Raw genomic sequence first — 22,931 nt, forward strand, 5'->3', positions numbered from 1 at the left:
CTTGAAAGATGAGATAGAATAATGTCAAGATGCCCTTGTATTATGTTTGACTTGTATTAACCATCCGTTGTTGATCAAGATTAACACAAACAAGTATCTTATGACTAATGAAATAATTAATACCCATGTAGTAGACAGTAATAACAGGAGAACATATAGGCAAGGACGAAGTATAATTTCGTATAATTGTATCCAACAAAAAAAGTTGTTTACTGCACTGTATAACTGTCGGCTAATTCGGCTGCAAAGACAGAACTGGTGAGCAGTTAACTGCCTCCATCACTCCATGATATCATGCAATAAGGCCTCTTAAAGCGAAGTCTCCGTTTTCCCTCTGTCAATTTCCTCAACAATTGTACATGATTTCAATCATGCCACAGGGTACAAATACAGGATAAAGGGAATAATGTTTAGTGCAAGATAAAGTCCAGTAAAGTCTGATTAAAGATAGTTTGAAGGTATCCAATGAGGTAGATGGGAGATCAGGACCGCACTGTAGTTGGTGATAGGATGGTTCAGTTGCCTCGTAACAGCTGGGACGAAAGATTGTTGTGCTTGGATTATTGATTAGTCAATCATTTTGTAATTTATTTTCAAGATCTCAACTACCTCCAAAACGATTTATTCTATTGCCATAGACTTAATAGTTCCCCCGAATCAATATCAGTAATAATACTCGATCATCAGATTCCAGTGTCAAAGATAATGTGAAAACATCTTCCACTTCAGTAGAATTGTGTTCTTTTAATGCACTTTGCTGGCATAAGGTATCTTATCCTTTTCCAGAAGTATGAATTCTGTAATAAAGATTCATTTGTCCACTTCACCGTCCTGTTTGATTTCAGAATAAGTTGAAGAGACTGTGGTAAAAATGTAATGTCTCTTATTGGATTATATTCGATAAGAATTGGCTTTATTAACCTCTCAACTAACACCTGATGAAGACCTGACATCAGACCATACATGGAACTCTCATTTTCCAATAGTTCAGCACAGAGGATTATAATCAATGTCCTGGATTTGTTAATGTAGGAAAATATATCATCTGCAAAAGCTGAAAAGAAAAAAAAGTAGATGCTCAAATAAATCACTTAAAAACACAAACATTAACTATTTTACAGATTATTAATCTTTATGCTCAGATATTTTTAATGGCTCATGTTATACTGTTCTTAGCTGGAGACCACGTGGGTTTCCTCAGGGTGTTTTAGTTTCCTCTTGGGTCCCAAAGATTAGTGGGTTTGTTGGTTCATTGGCCTCTGTAATTTGCCCCTCATATGCATGAAGTGGGTGAGAAAGTGGGATAATGTATACATCAAGTGAACTGGTGATCGACGGTCGGTGAATTTCAGTGGGCCGCAGGTCCTGTATCTATGCTGCATCTCTAAACTAAGACTAAACTAATTCAGATTTGTCAAATGTGTTAAATCAAGAATTTATTCTGAAAGGCAAATATAAAATTGCAAATGCTGACATTTAAGGTTGAACCTGAAATACTGAAAATGCTCAATAGACCAGGCAGCACCTGTGGAGAATTCTGATGAAAAATTGTTGACTGAAATGTGAAGTCTGTTTATCTCTCCATAAATGTTTCATGATTTTATCATTCCTGTGACATCCACATACATTGGAGGAATACCTCTGGAACTCAGTTTTGAATTCAACAGTTTCAGGTAATGCTATGGGTGTAGCTACATCACACTGGCTCCAATAGTTAAACAACACACCGCACCTTGAGCTTTCTCAAGGGTAATTAGTGATGGTTAATTAATGCTGGCTTTGCAATGCGCAATTTCCATGAATGAGTTTAAAACAAGACATAATGAAAAGAAAGTGTTCACAATGATGGGCGATGCAATGGAACAGCTGGTAGACTTGCTGCCTCACAGTGCCTCACACCCTGGTTCGATCCTGACTCGGGTGCAGTCTGTGTTGAGTTTGCACGCATTCTCCCTGTGACCACATGGGTTTCCTCTGGGTGCTCCAATTTCCTGCCATAATCCCAAAGACATGCAGGTTTTGAAGGTGAATTGACTTAGGTAAAATTGCCTCTTATGTTTAAAAAGTGGATGTGAAAGTGGGTAACGTAGGACTAGTCTGAATAGGTGTCCAATGTTTAGGTATGTTACAATACTTACCTTCAGCGGCGCTGCAATTTTGCCACTGGCCGTGTGCGCAATGTTGGCGATTTTGGGGGGGGGGGGGGGGGGGGGGGGGGGGGGGTGGTGGTGGTTTAAAACGGGTTTTTTTGCCCGACGACTGGTCCTGAATTATATTTTTATTGCAGTGCAAGATGTTGCTAAAGAATCGTTCCGACTGCCGTTCTGTGTGGTTTTTTTTTTAAATTTGCCCGACAAGTTAATGCTGGAATGATTTTAAACTAAGCTTCTGAAGCCGTCAATGCAGACAACGGGGCCGGATTTTATGTAGGGGACAGGTAAAATAAAGTAGTTTATTTTTATGTATAATAGTGTTTCTTAAGATGTATTTAATTCACATTTTAAGTTGCGAAACGGTGATTTTTTCCCCCCGAAGAACCGGCAGTATATTTGCTGCCGATATGGGGGACTAAATTCACTGCAACCTCAACGTTCCAAATGGTCCCAGTCCAGAAAAGCCCACTCCCACTGAGAAGAAAAGCCCACTCCCACTGAGAGGGGGAGAAGGGCTTAGAAATGCAAGGGGATAGGTTTGGCTGAGTAGCAGCACACACAGTGTCAGAAACAAAGAAATTGATGAAATCTTCACATTCATGTTTGGAGGTGAAACAACGAAAAGATTTAATGAACTAGACTAGATAGTGACTGCTAATAAATGTTTTCATAAAGGTGTACTTTTGAAACTGCAATTAAGTTGAAGAGACACTCCTACCTGCTCCAGGAAGAACATCACGTTCAAAAATACACAACCGATAACCAAATTTTTGTTCTAGAATTGCAGGCAACAATTTCAAAGCAAAATATTCTCCCTCAGCACAGATGAGAGCCTCGTTACTCTTAAGAAGCAGTACATATGCATCATATTCCTTACTATCTGAAAGGCAAATCCAAAGCATCAGGTATTGACCATTATATTCATTGCACTAATTATTACATACTGTTGAATGTTACCTTATATTCCAATGGATGAACTGCGCTGAATGGAAAGCTCCAGTCATGAATATACATATTGTGAAATTCTGCTGGTCTAATGTTTTAGGCTTTCATCTAAAGCTCATTTGAGCAGCATGGTGGTGCAATGGTAGAATTGCTACCTTACTAGGGTTCGATCCCGACTATGGGTGCTGTCTGTACGGAATTTGTATGGTCTCTCCGTGACCAATGGGTATTCCCCGGGTGCTCCGGTTTCCTCCCACACTCCAAAGATGTCCAGGTTTGTAGGTTAATTAGCTTCGGTAAATATTGTAAATTGTCCCTAGTATGTAGTATAGTGTTAGTGTACAGGGATCGCCGGTCGGCATGGACTCGGTGGGCCAAAGGGCCAGTTTCTGCGCTGTATCTCTAAACTAAATTAAACTAAACCAAAGCAGACACCTTGAAAACAATAGGTAAAGACCTGCCCATTTTCACCAAACCTTTGGTCATTGTGTCATTAGGACCACATGTCGTAGTGCTAATTTAAAATGAAATCCAATGTTGGAGGACACATATTGGACTCAAGTTAAATGACTTAAACAGGTTTTTCCAATCAATCAATCAATCAATCAATCAATCAATCAACCTTTATTGTCATCTTGCAAAGCAACAGTTGTACAGTGCAAAATGAGAAGACGTTTCCCAGGGAATACCGGAGCATCGCACATGAAACTTAAAACATTTCACACATAATAACAGTAAAAACAATCCAGTCCCTGATGAAACAGTATAAATAGTTGAAAGCAGGTAAAACAGCAACATTAAAATACAGCAAAAACAATCATTTAAATGTCCAGGACAGCTGATTTGAGTGGCCAGTGCCCGAGTTATTAAAATGTCAGTGCAAAGCCGCAGAATCAGATGACTGTGAGTACAGAGTGACTGTTTAGCAGCCTCACAGCCTGTGGCAGGAAGCTGTTTAGCAGTCTGGTAGTCCGGACTTAATATCTTAGTGACAGGATAGTGTGTCCCTGCTGAGAATATGCAGTCTTTTGAAAATAAACTCATGAAACAACTATACTTCCAATCACTATAATGTTGTAAATTGATTTTGCAGTTGGAAGAGGACCTTCCACCACAGTGAAGAATGCTGTGGTGGGTGTTTATGTTGGATTCTATTGTGTATTGTGTGTTCTTTTTTTCAACTGTGTCGCTGCAGTTGATTACACTGTACCTTGGTTGGTGCATATGCCGAATAAATTTGATTTTGACAGTTCCAGAATGGCAGAGATCACATTGCTACAGGAGGTTGGGGCTTGTGGGGAAGGGGAAAGGTGAAATAAGCTGTGAAGCTTTCTGCAGCGGATCCATCCCTTTGATTCAATGTTTATCTGATCAGTTTTGATGTGGATCAAAATAAGATTTGTATACAAAAGGTTTAGTTCAGAATTTTACCTTGCAGAGTTTCATCCTTGCATGTGAAGTCCCTGATACAAAGGGCAAAGTATATCTTGAATCTGACATAAATCACTGCTACAATAATGATAAGAGCCAAGGTTGTGAACAGTAGCACGCATAATCGACCAGTGACATGCTTGTCTAAGGAAAGTAAATAATATTTGTCATTGGTGTCATAAATACAGAATATCAATCACATATTGTAGCCTCTCTTAATCGCAGGGAACACCAAGTACTACAGTTGCTACAATTATCTCCCACCTATGGAAGGATTCACCTGCTAGAAATGGAATGGCTCAGAATGTTTTCCTGGATGGAAGATATGTGATGTAAGGAGATAAGTAAACTGAGACTATAATCTCTTAAATTTATATATTTGAAAAGTTATCTCATTGATAACTGATAGGATGGATGCAGAGATAATATTTACTCTCGTTGGGTGTCCAAAATCATGTCACAATCTAAAAATTCAGGCTCGGCCATCCAGAACCGAGATGAGACAAAATGTATTTACGTGGAAGACAGTGAATCTTGGAATGGAATGTTCACAAGTCTTGTGAAGGCTTAGTCACTGAATACATTTAAGATGGAGACTGACAGATCTTTAGCAATCAAGGGATATGGGATGAAAGCAGGAAATCCTCTTGATGTAAAAAATAAATAAATAAACAAATAAATAAATAGACAAAAATCACCCATGACTTTATTGAAGGTGGAGCAGACATGAGGGATAGATTGACCTTTTATGACTTTGTACTTTGACTTTGTAACTTTCTTCACGCAGAGAGTTGTGAATCTGGGGAATTTTCTGCCACAGTAGGCAGAGGAGGCCAATTCACTGGATGTTTTCAAGAGAGCATTTAGCCCTTGGGGCTAGCAAAATCAAGGGATATAGGTAAAAAACAGGAAAGAGCTACTGATGTTAGATGATCATATTGAATGGCAGTGTCTGGCTCGAAGGGCCGAATGGCTTATTCCTGCACCTATTTTATATGTTTCTATGCTTGACTATATATGGCAATAAAAATAGACCACGTGATTTTGAAGCATTCATGCATGGTGGAGGTATAATGCAGCCATAGAGTGATACGGTGTGAAAACAGGTCCTTCGGCGCAACTTGCCCACACCCGCCAACATGTCCCAGCTACACTACCTGCTTTTCGTCCATATCCATCCAAACCTGTCCTGCCCATGTATCAGTCTATCTCAGTGGTTCCCAATGTGGGGCGTACGCCCCACAGGGGGGCAATTTGATTTTTAAGGGGGGCAATTGAGCGCGACTGAGGAGGTCTGGGTCCAAATATTCGATTTTTATTTTTTATGTTTATTTTTATGTTTATGTTTAAGTTAAGCTTATGTTTCAGATGTTATTTTGAGTAAATAATTTTTTTGGGGTAAAAAAGGTCTTTATTGTGTAGTTATTACATAATCACCGCTCCATCGCTCTTCATGCACGTCGCACGAAGCGCATGAGGTCATGGGAGAACCTTATTTTTTGAATTGGATTTAGAAATGCGATTCAAAGAGCTTTTGCTAAGTTACCCTTATAATATCTATTTCCTCCTCAAGTTCTCTCAAGGTAAAGCAAGGGGGGGAAGGGGGGGGTGTGACATCAGGATTTTAGAGGTGATTAGGTGGGGCATGGCCAAAGGACATCAAGGTTGGGTTTAACCACTGGTCTAACTGTTTCTTAAATGTTGGGGTTGTCCCTGCCTCAACTACCTCCTCTGGCAGCTTGTTCTATACACCCACCACCCTTTGTGTGGAAAAAATTACCCCTGAAAAAGTTAACTCTTAAAAATACTTCAAACAAAAAACATTGAAATCGTATTTCTACAATGCACTAAAACATGATTTTAATACATCAAATTTCAAAAAAGTTCCTATTTGGGAGGGGGGGGGGAGGGGGGGACTGCCAGATGTGACCGGGTAACTGAGGCCAGTTGTCCATGATGTCTTGATCCCAATGCTCAGCACTTTGTGTTTCAAAGATGGCAAATGTTATTTATTTGTAATTAGCCTAATTTGTAATTAGTTGACCAAACTTTAATTTATTAATCTGGAATATCCAGGGGGATGGGATAAATGTAATATTAAAATGACATGTAAGGTGCCAGGCTCTCTGTCACAACACACAGCCCCGATAACTCATTATTTCAGTTAAATTTTGGGAAGGTAGCACTATTGTCATTTGCCACTCAACTTTTATGTTTGTTTACCTCACTGACTATTTCTAACCACCACCACCCCCCCACCCCCCCCCACCCAAAATTAAAGAAATAAGTACCTTTTTCCAGCAGGATGACGTTACAAACCATTTCAGTTTCTGGACATAATAAACAACAATGAAAAGCTCGATTCAAATGCTCTGTTTTGATTCTTTTGAACACAAGTTGGTTTATCAAATATACTCGATTGTTTTCTGTGATTGATCTAAAGGAAAAAGAAGTGTGAGTTTCATTGTTAAAAATACTGAATGATATTATTCAGGCATTCAAGACCCTGTGTGTAACAGGACTACTCCTGTTTTAAGCTGTAATAGAATAAGGTGTAAGATGGATCGTTATTAAAATTACACATTTACTCTGGATGGAACAGACTTGTTGGGATTTTGGATTAATAACACAAAAAAGAAAATTTACTTCTGTGGATTTTTTTGAATTAATATGAAAATAAATGTTGGTTATTTTCTTCAGTGATTGTCATCCAGCAGGAGCTCTCAATGCAGTAAAAGTTGATATGAAGCAGAAAATTATACGTTCATATGTTGATAAGACATAGGTGCAGAATTAGGCCATTCGGCCCTTTGAGTCTACTCTGCCATTCCCTCTCAACCCAATTCACCTACCTTCTTCTTGTAACCTTTGAGTTATGAGACTGAGAATTAACTGAGCCAATAATTGAACTGTGGAGGATATCATGTCCAATGGTCTATTTTCTCACACAGAAGATGACATAGGATAGAGTATATTTCAATATCAGTACACCTCTTACCTCGTATCTGTTTCATTTGCATCTATCCCAAAATAGTCGCATTCAGATTTCCAATATAACATACAGTCATTGTCTTTGTAGCCAAGAACAGCTTTGCATTCGATTTCTCTCTTATCTCCTAAAACAAATATAGGCTCGTTACTTTAAACTTTGCTTTTGTACAGGTAGTAAAGTAATTTACCCCGTTGTCATTTTTTTCTTTAAAAAATAATCTACGCCCTGATATTGCAAGGAAATGCAGTTGCTGGTTTGCACAAAAAGACGAAACGTGCTGGAGTAACTCAGCACATCAGGCAACATGTCTGGAGAATATGGATCAGTGATGTTTCAGGTCACCTCTCAGGTTCCCATTACAGTATTTTTTTAAACTAATTATTTTAATCGTCGATAAATATGACATTTAAACATTCAGAACTCTTCACTATTCTAAATTGTACATACCCAGTTCAACCTCAATTTTTTCCTCTTTACCAGGATAAACTATTTTTGGTATAAATGGTTCAATATGCTCTGTGGGGAAAAAAAATATGGTAGTTAATAACAGATCTAATGATCTTATTTTTTTTTAATTAAAGGCCATCACACCACATTTATGCAGTAAACATACTAAACTAAACAGCTTCCCAGCTGTTATCAGGCAACTGAATCATCCTACCACAACCAGAGAGCTGTACTGAACTGCTATCTACCTCTTTGATGACCCTTGGACTATCCTTGATTGAACTTTGCTGGCTTTACCTTGCACTAAATGTTATTCCCTTATCATGTATCTACACACTGTAAATGGATCGATTGTAATCATGTATTGTCTTTCTGCTGACTGGTTGGCACACAACAAAAGCTTTTCACTGGACCTCGGTACACGTGACAATAAACTAAACTGATACTGAAATTAATCAAAAGCTTAAAATTCTTCCATTGCAAACTAGCCAAGATAAGGAATCTTGTCCATCCATAAATCCAGGCACAGGCTCCGAACCAAATTGATGGATGGGGAATGTTTACTTCTAATTCTCTTTTACAGGATTAGCATCTAGTGGTGGAACTAGACTTCCCATTGGGTTAAACTAAATGATTCATCTCCACGGGAAGCAATATTGTCTGCAAGACGGCTAATAATTAATTATGCAGCTATTATCCCAGACTAGGTTTAAATTGCTGTCTTTCGAATAGACCCAAATGAAAATCACATCGGATCTCAACTGACAAATATTTCACTGAAAAACTTCCATCATGGGAGGGATCCTTGGATTTGCTGGGAACTCTCTGAATTACTTTTCCTATTTGATAATCACCTCTATTGTGACCCTATCACATAGTTAAATTAGCTACCCTTGGCACTGCTATTGCCGTTTGTTTCTTGTCACATGTACAGAGACACAATGAAAATCTTTGTTTTGTGTGCAATCAGGGCAAATCATACTATACGTGAGTGTACCTGGTAATGCAAAAGAGAAATTAAACAAAGTGCGGAATATGATCATACAGCTGCAGAGAGAGTGTAGGGTACAAAATAAATGCCAAGGTCGCAACGAGATATATTGGGAGATTGGACGTTCAATGTGCAAGAAGCTGTTCCTGAATCTGGTGATACACGTTTTCAAGATTCTTATCTTTTGTCCAAAGAGGGGAGGAAAGGGAATGACTGGGGTAAGAGTTGGCTGTTTCCCTGAGGTAGAGTGAAGTGTAGATGGAGTCGATGGAGGAGAGGCTCGTTTGTTTGATGGACTAGGCTGCCTTCACAACTATGCCATTTCTTGTGGTCTTGGGTAGAATAGTTGGCATATCAAGCTGTGAATTTTATGGCCATAATTAAAATAGGATTGTAAATATAATAATTACTTTTCTTTTAAATTTTGTGACATCAGTAACAAACTGTGTGGATAGATATATTGTTTCTCAGATGATTATTAAAAGGAGAAATGATTAAGAGGTTGTTGGGTTGTACCGTGCCTTTGACTCACAAAGATGGAAACCAAGATACAGACAAGTGTTCAAGTGGGTATGTGGAAAACTGACATAAACTATTGAAATCTTCTTGTCAAACCTTGAGTCGCCACATTGGGCACCTGAGCTTTTGCTTTCATTTTGTATCTGCAATCTGACTTCCTGTCCATTTTCAGCACAATCATTCTTTCAGTTTTCCCCATCTTGGAGAATCCCACCTTGCCACGTGTCCTTGGTTGAGGACAAAAGAAAACTCTCTGAATTCCAATTTTGGACCATGGCTCCACAGACGAACAACAACTCATGTCGAGATGACATAAAAAATGGGCAGCCATGATCACAATGAATGGCGGTGATGGCTCGAAGGGCCGAATGGCCTCCTCCTGCACCTATTTTCTATGTTGAGGTATAAGTGGAAACATAGAAACAGAAAATAGGTGCAGGAGTAGGCCATTCGGCCCTTCGAGCCTGCACCGCCATTCGATATGATCATGGCTGATCATCCCTCAGTATCCCATCCCTGCCTTCTCTCCATACCCCCTGATCCCTTTAGCCACAAGGACCACATCTACTCCCTCTTAAATATAGCCAATGAACTGGCCTCAACTACCTTCTGTGGCATCGAATTCCACAGATACACCACTTTCTGTGTAAAAAATGATTTTCTCATCTCGGTCCTAAAAGACTTCCCTCTTATCCTTAAACTGTGACCCCTAGTTCTGGACTTCCCCAACATCAGGAATAATCTTCCTGCATCCAGCCTGTCCAACCCCTTAAGAATTTTGTAAGTTTCTATAAGATCCCCCGTCAATCTTCTAAATTCTAGTGTGTACAAGCCGAGTCTATCCAGTCTTTCTTCATATAAAAGTCCTGCCATCCCAGGAATCAGTCTGGTGAACCTTCTCTGTACTCCCTCTATGGCAAGAATGTCTTCCCTCAGATTAGGAGACCAAAACTGTACGCAATACTCCAGGTGTGGTCTCACCAAGACCCTGTACAACTGCAGTAGAACCTCCCTGCTCTTATGCTCAAATCCTTTTGCTATGAATGCTAACATACCATTTGCTTTCTTCACTGCCTGCTGCACCTGCATTCCTACTATTAATGACTGGTGTACCATGACACCCAGGTCTCGTTGCATCTCCCCTTTTCCTAATCGGCCACCATTCAGATAATAGTCTACTTTCCTGTTTTTGCCACCAAAGTGGATAACCTCACATTTATCCACATTATACTGCATCTGACATGCATTTGCCCACTCACCCAACCTATCCAAGTCACCTTGCAGCCTCCAAGCATCCTCCTCACAGCTAACACTGCCCCTCCCCCCCAGCTTCGTGTCATCCACAAACTTGGAGATGTTGCATTCAATTCCATCATCCAGATCATTAATATATATTGTAAATAGCTGGGGTCCCAGCACTGAGTCTTGCGGTACCCCACTAGTCACTGCCTGCCATTCTGAAAAGGACCAGTTTACTCCTACTCTTTGCTTCCTGTCTGCCAGCCAGTTCTCTATCCACATCAATACTGAACCCCCAATACCGTGTGCTTTAAGTTTGCACACTAATCTCTTATGTGGGACCTTGTCAAAAGCCTTCTGAAAGTCCAGATATAACACATCCACTGGTTCTCCCTTATCCACTCTACTAGTTACATCCTCGAAAAAAAATCTATAAGATTTGTCAGGCATGATATGATTTACCTTTCATAAATCCATGCTGACTTTGTCTAATGAATTCACCACTTTCCAAATGTGCCAAATGAACATTGCCTTGTGGGATTGAGAACAAGTAGGTGGCGAGGAAGATCTCTGGAATATATGCGACTGGTACTGTTCTATGAAGTGTTGATGAAGTGCTGAATTTTAACTCCACAATTCATGGAAGTCAGCCGGATTGACAAATTTGGTTTCTGGCTCAATGTGGAAATGTTGTGAATAGAGTGCAGGAGTGCAAAGAATTATTGATAATGACTTTTACCTATGTGCAATTTCACTCTTCTTGAAACATTATATTGCACTCCACCATTTTCTAGAGTGAGCACACACAAGTAACATCCAGCATTTGTTTCCTCCACTTTCTGAATGGTATATGTATTCCCTGTGTGAACTTTGTCCTTTCGGTCCTGAAAGTTACAAGAATATAACAGCAGTATTTTCCATTTGCTCTATCAGGGTCACCAACTATTACACACGGTGAAGTCAATCATCTTTCTTTCCATTGACACATAGTGATTAATTACCACAGGAGATGAGTGGTCTAATCTTAAAGATTATCACCGGAACGCTGAAGGCAAATATGTTCTATTAATAGATTTGAACAGTTTTATGAATTGCACTCTGTTGTAATAATCTGTAGAGTTGACTGACATTGGCAGTGGGAGAATTATTCAAGTGCAATTCTGCCTGCACAATTTAGATATTACGGCATGTAAAGAGCCAACTCTTCCATTACGTTGTTTTTGATGGAATGGATTTAGCCTTTTATGCCCTTGTACCACCTAATACAAAAATGTAATCTCATTAAAAATTAGTTAATTCATTCACTATTGTTTGCAAAGTTGACATTACGTAGCATACTGCTGCATTCAGACTTATTTTCAAACTAAAGTGAAGAAACTTAATTCCATCGTTGCCAGATTTTGAATATTGTTGGTGTAAGGAGTATAATTCTTTAAACAATTGGTCAATAGAACAAAAAAGGAAAAGGTAGAATGCAGGTATTTACATTGAACTGTAGCTCATACTCCAATATTACAAATTGCTTAGGGTCCCTTTATGTCTTTTGAATGTGGAAGGAAACCAGAGCTCCTGGAGAAAACCCAGGTGGGTCATGGGGAAAACGCACAAACTCCGTACAGACAGCACCCGTAGTCAGGAATCTAACCCGGGTCTCTGGCACTGTTAAGCCCCTGTCCCACTTACCCAAGTTACTCACGAATTCTCCCGCGTTTTCCCCTTGATTCAAACTCGGGGAATGTTCGTAGCGAGTCCGTAGGAGGCCGTAGGAGTCGGTAGATATTTCGTAGTGACTCGTAATGCCAGCCGTAGGTACTCGGGGCATCGGGTAAGTCGGGACATTTTTCTGCACGTTGAAAAATGTTCACGAGTAATAGAAATAGCCCCGAGTACCTACGGCTGGCATCTCCGAGTTTGAATCAAGGGGAAAACTCGGGAGAATTCATGAGTAACTCGGGAAAGTGGGACAGGGGCTTAAGACAGCAACTCTACCGCTGCGCCACCGTGCCGCCCACTAGCCACTGTGCTGCCCACTTTTGAAGTGTTACTTATTGTTTTAACTAATATCCATAACTCTTCCAATAGATGTGTTTTCAACACAATATTCTTACAGACATTTTTTTAATCTTCATTTGAAGTTAACAGGTTTTTTAGAACTTCTTCACATATCTTATTAATGCAAGTAATTTAGCTATTAAAACTGATATGTAATCTATGGGTATAAATAGGTACATAAAATTAAAAAATGATTTTACCTTCAGCCATGTAACATTATTTTTCTCGCTGTTGTAATCTTCCAGGTTTGGACAAAGCAATGAGAAAAATCTTCCAACAATGCCGATGTATTTATAAAAGTGATCATCGCACAACCCTTCCATCTTGTGCACATTTAAATATGTACTTGCACTACTAATATTATAAGTTCCATTGCTGTCAACAGAAAATCAATGCCATAAATGCAGCAATATTACAATTAATATTGATGTACAACCACAAATACGATAATGTTTAATCTCCAGCCCTTTTTAAGTGTTTTGGATATTTCTGCCTAATCCTGATTCAGATCACATTTGTCAATAGTCACAATGCCTTGGGAGGACTCTCACCAGAATAATTACAGTGGTAAGGTGATCCACAATTAACTTTGCAAGGGCAGTAAGAGGCTAACAATAAATGCTGACCATTCCAGCAATGGGAACATACACAGGAACAAATTAAAAACAAGTACTGTGAAATAAGTTTAATTCAGCTTTGATATGTGGGTGTAGAGGAACAGACCATAGAAGCGATTTAGAGTCATAAGGTCAATGTATTATACAGTTCAGAAACAGGACCTTCAACCCAATTCATCCATGCTGCACAAGATATCCATCTAAGCTAGTCTCATCTGCCCGGAATTTAACCAATACCCTTCTTGACCTTTCCTATCCATGTTGTCCGGCATCGGGAGCCTGCGGGTCCCTGGAGGGAGACCGCTTTTCAGGGCTTCCGCAACGGCGACTTCTCCCGCCCGAGTTGCGGGGTCGAATAGCTCCTGGAGGGGGGCCTTACAACACCGCCCCGCGCGGCTTGGAATGGCCGCGAGACTCTGCGAGCGCACGCCGGGGGCTCTGACACCAAGACCCGGTGTGCGATCTCACACCACCCGGCGTGGCTTTAATGGCCGCGGGACAATCGCCATCACCAGCCGGGGGCTTTGACTTTGACTCTGACATCGGGGGGGGTGGGGGGGGGAGTGCAGTGGAGAGATAAGTTTTTTTGGCCTTCCATCACAGCAATGTGATGGATGTTTATGTAAATTATGTTGTGTCTTGGGTCTATTTGTTTGTAATGTATGGCTGCAGAAACGTCTTTTCGTTTGGACCTCAAGGGGTCCAAATGACAAATAAATTGTATCTTGTATCTTGTATCTTGTCATTGTACCTGCCTCAACCACTTTCTCATGCCAGGCATAATAGTGAAAGACACAAAATGCTGGAGTAACTCAGCGGGACAGGCAACATCTCTGGAGAGAAGGAATGGGTGACTTTTCGGGTCTAGACCATTCTTCAGATGAAGGGACTCAACCCAAAACGTCACCCATTCCTTCTCTCCATATATGCTGCCTGTCCCGCTGACTTACTCCAGTATCTTGTGTCAATTTTAATGAAAATCATTGCCTGGAGTCATTTGGGTGTTATAACAGTTTATATCTTTGGTTTAAACTAACATCTGCAGTTCCTTCCTACACATGACCGTGAAAGAGGTGTGATTGCATATTGTGCCAATTTGAACATCACTGGTGAAGATGTGGTTAGCTAGTTGCAGGAGTCTGATAATATCAAGTTAGGTTTATCAACCTAGCATGAACTCCACTCTGCCCTTACTGGGCAGGTCATGTTGTAAAAGCACTCAGTTCATGAGATGAGAAAGCAAAACAAGATGGAAATGACGGTTAGCCGACATGGAAACTGAGCATATTGGAACTACTCAGTAGGGCAGGAAACACAATTAACCTTTCGCGCCAATGGCATTTCATGTGGGCCAAATGCGGGCAGGAGGGACCAGTATAAATGGGCCTTTATGGTTGGTATTGGCAGGTTGGGCCGAAAGACCCGTTTTCATGCTGTATGACTATGACTCCAAGAACAGCTTTGTCCCAACAACCATCAAGCTCTTGAACACTGCACTCTTATCACTATCTCAGCAACAATGACCGACTATGTATCAGTTGCACAATGGACTTCAGTTTTGCACTATTTGATCTGGTTATCTAGTATTACTAATTATTAATGTATTATATTATTGATTATTGTATATTTTTTCATGCGATTTGAATGAACCTACGAAGCTGCAGAAGGTAAGAATTTAATTGTTCCTCTGTGGTAAATATAAAAACAATCTTGATTCTTAAGAAATTAGGTAATTTGGCCTACCCCACGCAACTTTTCATGCCATTGTACACGTATTCATTACAGAATTTAACCAAAAATATTATTTTAGATCAGATTATATCATGGCTGTTTCACTAGAAATGCTGCACATTCCTTATGTCTCAAAATCCATTACAAACAACATCTATGCACCCTCATATACAATCTAATAAATTCCTGTCTTTGAGGAGTGGCTATCCTAAGTTAAAAAAGTACTAGAATGCAAATTAATTGTTTTCTCTGGAACGCCAGAGGTAATGGGGAGTTCTGAGGTATATAACATTAAGGAGGGACTAGACAGGGTTGACAGTCAGAACCTTTTTTCAACGATGGAAATGCTGAAGACTAGAGGGCATAGCTTTAAGGTGAGAGGGGCAAAGTTGAAAGGAGAAGGGTGTAGAGGATGATGGATGCTGGGAATATGTTGCCAGGGTGGAAGTGGTGGAGTCAAATACAATAGTGGAGTTTAAGAAGCTTTTAGATAGGCACATGGATATGCAGAGAATGAAGGGATATGGATCATGTGCAGATAGATGAAATGTGTTAATCTTGACATCATGTTTAGCACAGATATTGTGTGCAGTAGGGTCTGTTCATGTGCTATGTTCTAGTGCAAAATGTTTGGTGGTCCACCAACATAGGAATAGCATATATGAAAATCGTTATGTGTATGAAGGAACTGCATGCAGATGCTGGTTTAAACTAATTATTTCTCTCCAGAGATGCTTCCTGTCCTGCTGAGTTACTCCAGCATTTTGTGTCTATCTGTATGAAAAACATTACCAAGAGTCATTTGGATGTTATAACAGGTGGCAATGTGAAAAATCTGTACCGTGGATAATCACTTTTATTGCTACTTACAAGACGGAACAAAAGTATTTCCCAGTGTCATTCAATAATGCAGGCCAAAATCCCAATGAGATGTCATCATAGGTAATTCTGGCTGTTTCTCCTGAAAGCTTCTCCTGGCCACCTTCAGGTATATATTTGAACCAGGTGATGTTAAATCCGTGTGTATGAAAGTAGCTCATGGCAAGTAGGGTGGAGGCTTTGCACAGGTTACACTTTATACGGGCGTGCTCCCCTTCAGTAATGACGACTGCTTCATATTTATCTGGAGAACACTTGCCAATTACACCACCTACCAACAAAAGCAACAAAAATCAATCACTTGCAGAATTTACAATGAAACAGCAGTAACAGTGCACAGACTCTGTTACATCGATTTGATCTTTGGAATTTTTACTGAGAGTTCATGCCTTTCAAATATTTTCCTTTAATTCCTTTAAATAAGGGCGGCACGGTGGCGGAGCAGTTAAGTTGCTGCCTTACAGCACCAGAGCCCAGGTTCGATTCTGCCCACAGGTACTGTTTATATGGAGTTTGTACCTTCTCCCTGTGACCGCGTGAGTTTTCTCCCACACTCCCAAGATGTGCAGGTTTGTAGGTTATAGGTAAGGTTGTAGGTAACTGGAGAACCTGGAGAAAACCCACATGGTCACGAGGAGAATATACATACTCCGCACAGACAGCACCCGTAATCAGGATCAAACCCGGGTCTCTGGCGCTGTAAGGCAGCAATTCTACCGCTGTGCCACCCTCTGAGTCTCCTTTCAGAAATAAAATATGTAATATATTAATATTAAGAAATAAAATGTAATAAATAAATATAAAATAAAATAAAATAAATTTAAAAAATAGTTATAGCAGGCTTTAGAAAGTACACCACTGATTTGCTTACCTTGAATTCTTCCCACAACATAATAGAAAGCAAGCAGTGCTAAATATTTCAAGTCCATTCCTATGATCTGAAGACTGTTCAGCACTGCAATGACATTATTAATGTTCATTAAATTATTAAAAACAACAAATTGCAATAACATTCAGAACAACTATGTCAATATTTGAAACTGAATTGAACTTACAAGAAATAAAATGTTCATGTGGCCAAATATTCTGCTCAAAATAGTTTTCTCCAGATCTGATTAAAGCTTAAATACTTAGATACATAGACAATAGGTGCAGGAGAAGGCTATTTGGCCCTTTGAGCCACTCACTGTGATCATGGCTGATCATCCACAATCAGCACCCCGTTTCTGCCTTATCCCCATACCCCTTGATTCTGTTAGCCCAAAGAGCTCTCTTTAGAATGCATCCAGTGAATCGGCCTCAACTGCTTTTTGAGGCAGATAATTCCACAAATTCACAACTTTTGGAGAAACATTTTTCCTCATCTCAGTTCTAAATGGCCTTCCACTTATTCTTAAACTGTGGCTCTGGTTCTGGACTCCCCCAACATCGGGATCATGTTTCTGCATCTAGCGTGTCCAATCCCTTAATAATTTTATATATTTCTATAAGATATCCTCTCATCCTTCTAAATTCCAGTGAATACAAGCCCAGCCGTTCCATTCTTTCATCATACGACAGTCCCGCCATCCCGGGAATTAACCTTGTGAACCTACACTGCACTCCCTTAATAGTAAGAATGTCCTTCCCCAAATTAGGAGTCCAAAACTGTACACAAAATTCCAGGTGTGGTCTCACCAGGGCCCTGTACAACTGCAGAAGTACCTCTTTGCTGCTATACTCAACTCCTCTCATTATGGCCAACATGCCATTAGCTTTCTTCACTGCATGTTGTACCTGCATGCTTACTTTCAGTTACTGATGTACTAGGACACCCAGGTCTCGTTGTACTTCCCCTTTTCCTAACCTGACACCATTCAGATAATAATCTGCCCTTCCGTTCTTGCCACCAAAGTGGATAACCTCACATTTATTCACATTATACTGCATCTGCCATGCATCTGCCCACTCACCCAACCTGTCCAACTCACCCTGCTTCCTCATAGCATCTTCTTCACAGTTCACACTGCCACCCAGCTTCGTGTCATCTGCAAATTTGCTAATGTTACTTTTAATTCCATCTAAATCATTAATGCATATTGTAAATAGCTGCTTTTGTAGCACCGAGCCTTGTGACACCCAACTCGTCGCTGCCTGCCATTCAGAAAGGGACCCGTTAATCCCTACTCATTGTTTCCTGTCTGCCAACCGATTTTCTATCCATGTCAATACCCTACCTGTGTGGAACCTTATCAAAGGCTTTCTGAAAGTCCAGGTATACTACATCCACTGGTTCTCCCTTGTCCATTTTTCTTGTTACGACCTCAAAAAACTCTAGACGATTTGTCAAGCACGATTTCCCCTTCGTAAATCTATGCTGACTTGGACCGATCCTATTACTGCTATCTAAATGTGCCACTATTACATATTTGATAATCGACTCCAGCATCTTCCCCACCACTAATGTCAGGTTAACTGGTCTATAATTCCCTGCTTTCTCTCTCCCGCCTTTCTTGAAAAGTGGGATAACATTAGCTACCCTGCAATCCACAGGAACTGATCCAGAATCTATAGAACATTGGAAAATGATCACCAATGCGTCCACAATTTCTAGAGCCATCAAGGGTCTTGGTGGTCTAAAAGAGTCTGCCTTATAAGTAGTTAAAGAGTTTAAGTTTAACTGAACACATTTGTCTTAACTAATTTTTTCCTCTTCACATACCTAAAGAAGCTTTTTCTATCCTCCTTTATATTCTTGGCTAGCTTACCTTCATACTTCATCTTTTCTCCCTGTATTGCCCTTTTAGTTACCTTCTGTTGATCATTAAAAGTTTCCCAACCCTCTGGCTTCCCGCTTATCTTTGCTATGTTATACGTCTTCTCTTTTATTTTTATACTGTCCTTGGCTTCCCTTGTCAGCCACTTACCCCCCTTAGAGTCTTATCAGCATATCCCACTTTATTTTCCACTTTGATGTATTTACCTATCTTCTTCTGAATACATATATGATGTTTACTTTTCCTCAATTGCTCCATGAAGTTTTCTTCCATGGTGCTTTTCACAATTATTTTTCTGAAACTTTACAGAGGTGGAAGAAGTGTGTTGTTGCTTTATGAGACATATGGCTGATTTGATTTGCTTTTATAAATGAGCCATGTACCTACTCGTATTATGTGGAAAAAGTTGCCCCTCATCTCCCTTTTAAAGGGAGATGAGGGGCAACTTTTCTCATTGTTTCCTATACCTCGGATTTCTCATTGTTACCTATACCTCGGTAAAGAAGCTTCTTCCAGCTTACTTATTCTATTTATTTGTGACCCTCACTCCCGTTTTGCTTTCCCACATTTAGGAATAGAAGAGGAATAGATTGTTTCACCACTCAACAAAAACCTGGCTTGTATGTCAGTCATCTCCCCACAGCTACCTTTTCTCATATCCCTTAAAATTCTTAATTAACAAATATCTATCAGTCCCAGATTTGTAAATAACAATTCAGCTAGCCAACTTCTCTGGCAGAAAGCATTTCCAAATATCTCCTACCTCTTACATGTCATTAAACTGGAAAGAGTGTGAAAAAGATTTACATGGATGTTACTGAGTCCAGGGAGCTTGAGTTATAAGGAGAGGCTGGATAGACTGTTTTTTTTTTTGCCGTGGAGCAGAGAAGGCTGAGGGGTAAGTTTATGCAGGTATATAAATTCACAGTGTCCGTGAAGGTAATGCGAATAGCCTCTGTCATGTCCCCAGGGCTAGGGAATCTGAAACTGGAGGGTATAGCTTTAAAGTGCGAGTAGGACGATTTAAAAGGGAGAAGAGGGGCAACTTTTCCCACAGAATACGAGTAGGTACATGGCTCATTTATAAAAGCAAATCAAATCAGCCATATGTCTCATGAAGCAACAACACACTTCTTCCACCTCTGTAAAGTTTCAGAAAAATAATTGTGAAAAGCACCAGAGACCCAGGTTTGATCCCGACTACGGGTGCTGTCTGTGCGGACTTTGTACATTCTACGTGTGACCATGTGGGTTTCTCCAGATGCTCCAGTTTCCTACCACACTCTAAAGATGTACAGGTTTGTAGGTTAATTGGCTTCTGTGAATTGCTCCTAGTGGTGCTAGTGTTCAAGGGGATTGCTGGTCACCATGGACTTGGTGGGCCACTGTATCTCAAATGTTTAAAGTCTAAATATGGAAATTGCCACATTTCTTCAACATAAATAGATTTACTATTAAAATAACCCAGGGTTGCAATTACAAAACACCTCTTCAGCACTGCAGGATGTCTGAAATTATTTTACAATCAGTGAAATATGGTCACAGTTGTAATATAGGAAATTGGACATATTGAGTGTTTGTAATATTGACCTTAATCTCAACTGCAAAATAAATAGTTGTAACGACTATATTTTTGACAACAATGATACTAGGAAAAATACTGGCTTAAATAATTTGGTTGATTCTCAGTATGGAACAAAAATATTTTAAACATAAGTTAATATGATACTTCAACATTGTACAGACTTTCCATCGTTTAAAAATAATATTTCTTCATGAAACATTTGAGATACATGTACTGTATACAGCATCAGAATGGTCTATATCATTAACTAAACTAAGTTGTACTCAAAAACATCAAGATTGGAGAAAGTTTTCATGGCAGAAAATTACAACATTTATATTTCAGAAATAATTTATTTAAAAATGCATATTGTGAGATATAGTTTGTGCTCACAATCGCTACCCAGAGACTATAGTTATTATTATAATTAAATAATGTCTCAGCTCATGGTTAAAATAATATTACCTGTAGAAATAGTATGCACAAACAATTTTACTGAAATCATCATCGTTCGTTTTAATTACACTGTTGGAAAACTCTTCTACATTGACTATGAACATTATGCAGCTGAACAGAAAGTAGTCCACTTGCCTTAGAGTATAGGAGCAAAGAGCTGATGATAAAACTAAACAAATGCAACTGTGATTAATGGATGGGTCACAAGATCAACAATTCTTGCTTTTCTTTAATCATAGGATATTGAACCCAATTCTGGAAACCACCCACCAATCCAAATGAGAAACCTAACCAGCAGAGATGAGAGATTGCCGTTGGTTATGCTTGGTTTCTTTATATGGAGTCCTAGTGTCATACATTATGGAAACAGGCCCTTCAGCCCGACTTGCCAATGCTGACCTAGATGCTCCATCTGTGCTATTCATCTACGCTCATCTGCCGGCATTTAGCACATCTCCCTCTAACACTTGTCTGAAGAAGGGTCTCGACCCGAAAAGTCACTCATTCCTTCTATCCAAAGATGCTGCCTGTCCCGCTGAGTTACTCCAGCATTTTGTGTCTACCTTCCCTCTAAACCTTTTCTATTCATGTACCAGTCCAAATGTATTTTACATATAGTTATGGTACCTGCCTCAACTACTGTACCTCCTCTGGCAGCTCATTCCATATACACACCACCCTTTGAGTGAAAAAGTTGTCCCTCAAGTTGCCTTAAATCTTTCCCCTCTCGCCTTAAACTTATGTCCTCTAGATCTTGATTCCCCGACTCTTGGCAAAAGACTCCCTGCATTCACCCTATCTATTCTCCCCCCGTGATTTTAAACGCCGGTTTAAATGCAACTTCAATGGCTTTGCTGGTGTAGATATTTGGTTAACTTGCACTTTATATATAGGTCGCAACACAAACCCATCCACACTCAGGATGGGGAACAGGTTGAATTGCCAACATGTGACGGTACTGCCCGCTTATCTCTCGCGTTTACCTCCAGGGTGCGTATGGATTTAACTCTACGACCCGCAAACTCAAGGTGGAGAGCGGATAGACAGTGGGTTAAGTAACAGGCTGAGGTTATCGTTACCATTTAAATGTTCTCAGGTAGTTGTGCTCCGCACCGACCTTCCCAATGCCAGCTTGTGACAAGCAGAGAGGACAGTGCCCATCCGTCCAGCCAGCCCTGTGATCGCCGTCCCATTAGCCGTACATTCGGCGGAACTCAGATCTCGACGCGAGGAGGATGTGGCAGGCGAAACAACCGAGAGGACGCGAGGTTTTTATTGAGCAAGTGGGGAAGGAAGGGGAGGAGGTGCTGGACAATATTGCATTGTTTAAAAAACCCTAGCCCGGGTTTATGGTTGGAATGGCTCCAAGCTGCAGCCTGGGGAAAGCGATGGATTCTCCAGGATGCGCCGTTCAGCGCTTAGCTACAGGCAATGGAAAACTGGCTTCTCTTGCTTAATGTTTCTTCACTGCCGTCTGTTCAAAGTTAAAATTGCAACACATCCAAAAGAACCAATGTGTTTGCAATGTAGCAGTGAGCACTTTTGGCAAGATCCTAATAAGAAAAAGTAATCGCAAAGTGCTGGAGCCACAAATGCAGCCTGACCCGCTGAGTTTCTCCAGCACTTTATGTTTGGCTCAAGATTCCACCATCTGCAATTTCCCTGTGTCTACATTTTACTGCTCCAATGCGAAATCTCCTCAAAGTGTAGAAACAAGGAACAAGACACTAAGTGCTGGAGTAACTGAGCAGGCCAGGCAGCATGTCTGTTCAGGTCGCGACTCCCGAAGAAGGGTCTCAATTCGAAACTTCTGTGTTCTCCAGAGATGCTGCCTGACCTGCTGTTACTCCAGCACTTCTCCGCAAATTATGCTTACCTCGGGAAAAGCTTCCCTCTTCTCTCTGAGAGGAGTTCAGACCCCCCTCTCAGTGCCCCCCCCCCCCCCCCCCCCCCCCCTCCCCCTCCCCCTGTGATTCCTGCTGCATTCCTGCTGTTGGATACTCCACAGATGCTGCCTGACCCACTGAGTTGGTCCAGCACTTTGTGTCTATTTTGTAATGCAGCAATGTAGTTCCTTGTGTCAGCATTATTGGCGATTTTCCAAATTATTCATTGTCCCGACTTGGATGTATGCGTTGTTTCGACTTGGAATTTTCTTG

General features: G+C 40.4%; 1 protein-coding gene across 1 annotated transcript; it reads right to left on the minus strand.

Annotated features, from left to right (window-relative positions):
• On the minus strand, window positions 1-22,086 carry LOC129698188 (interleukin-18 receptor 1-like). The gene is made up of 11 exons (XM_055637142.1): window positions 21,852-22,086; window positions 16,868-16,951; window positions 15,988-16,267; window positions 12,970-13,144; window positions 11,457-11,601; window positions 7,969-8,037; window positions 7,528-7,645; window positions 6,821-6,966; window positions 4,530-4,673; window positions 2,872-3,033; window positions 1-1,054 (listed from the first exon to the last, which is right to left on the minus strand). Exons 2-11 carry the CDS (start codon window positions 16,923-16,925, stop codon window positions 726-728), a joined length of 1,626 nt encoding a protein of 541 aa, XP_055493117.1. The 5' UTR covers window positions 16,926-16,951; window positions 21,852-22,086; the 3' UTR covers window positions 1-725.
• Window positions 22,087-22,931: the final 845 nt, after the last annotated feature.

This window comes from Leucoraja erinacea, chromosome 6, assembly GCF_028641065.1.
Source record: "Leucoraja erinacea ecotype New England chromosome 6, Leri_hhj_1, whole genome shotgun sequence".
In the NCBI taxonomy this organism is placed as follows: Eukaryota; Metazoa; Chordata; class Chondrichthyes; order Rajiformes; family Rajidae; genus Leucoraja; species Leucoraja erinaceus.

What these genes read in the sequence shown, in the direction of transcription:
- LOC129698188 (XM_055637142.1), bottom strand. Translation starts at nt 16,925, where the DNA reads ATGGACTTGAAATATTTAGCACTGCTTGCTTTCTATTATGTTGTGGGA. An exon ending in ATAATGTTACATGGCTGAAG is followed by an intron (nt 11,602 to 12,969) that starts GTAAAATCATTT and finishes TGTAACTTTCAG; the next exon opens with GACCGAAAGGACAAAGTTCA. An exon ending in AAGAGTGAAATTGCACATAG is followed by an intron (nt 8,038 to 11,456) that starts GTAAAAGTCATT and finishes TTTTCCCCACAG; the next exon opens with AGCATATTGAACCATTTATA.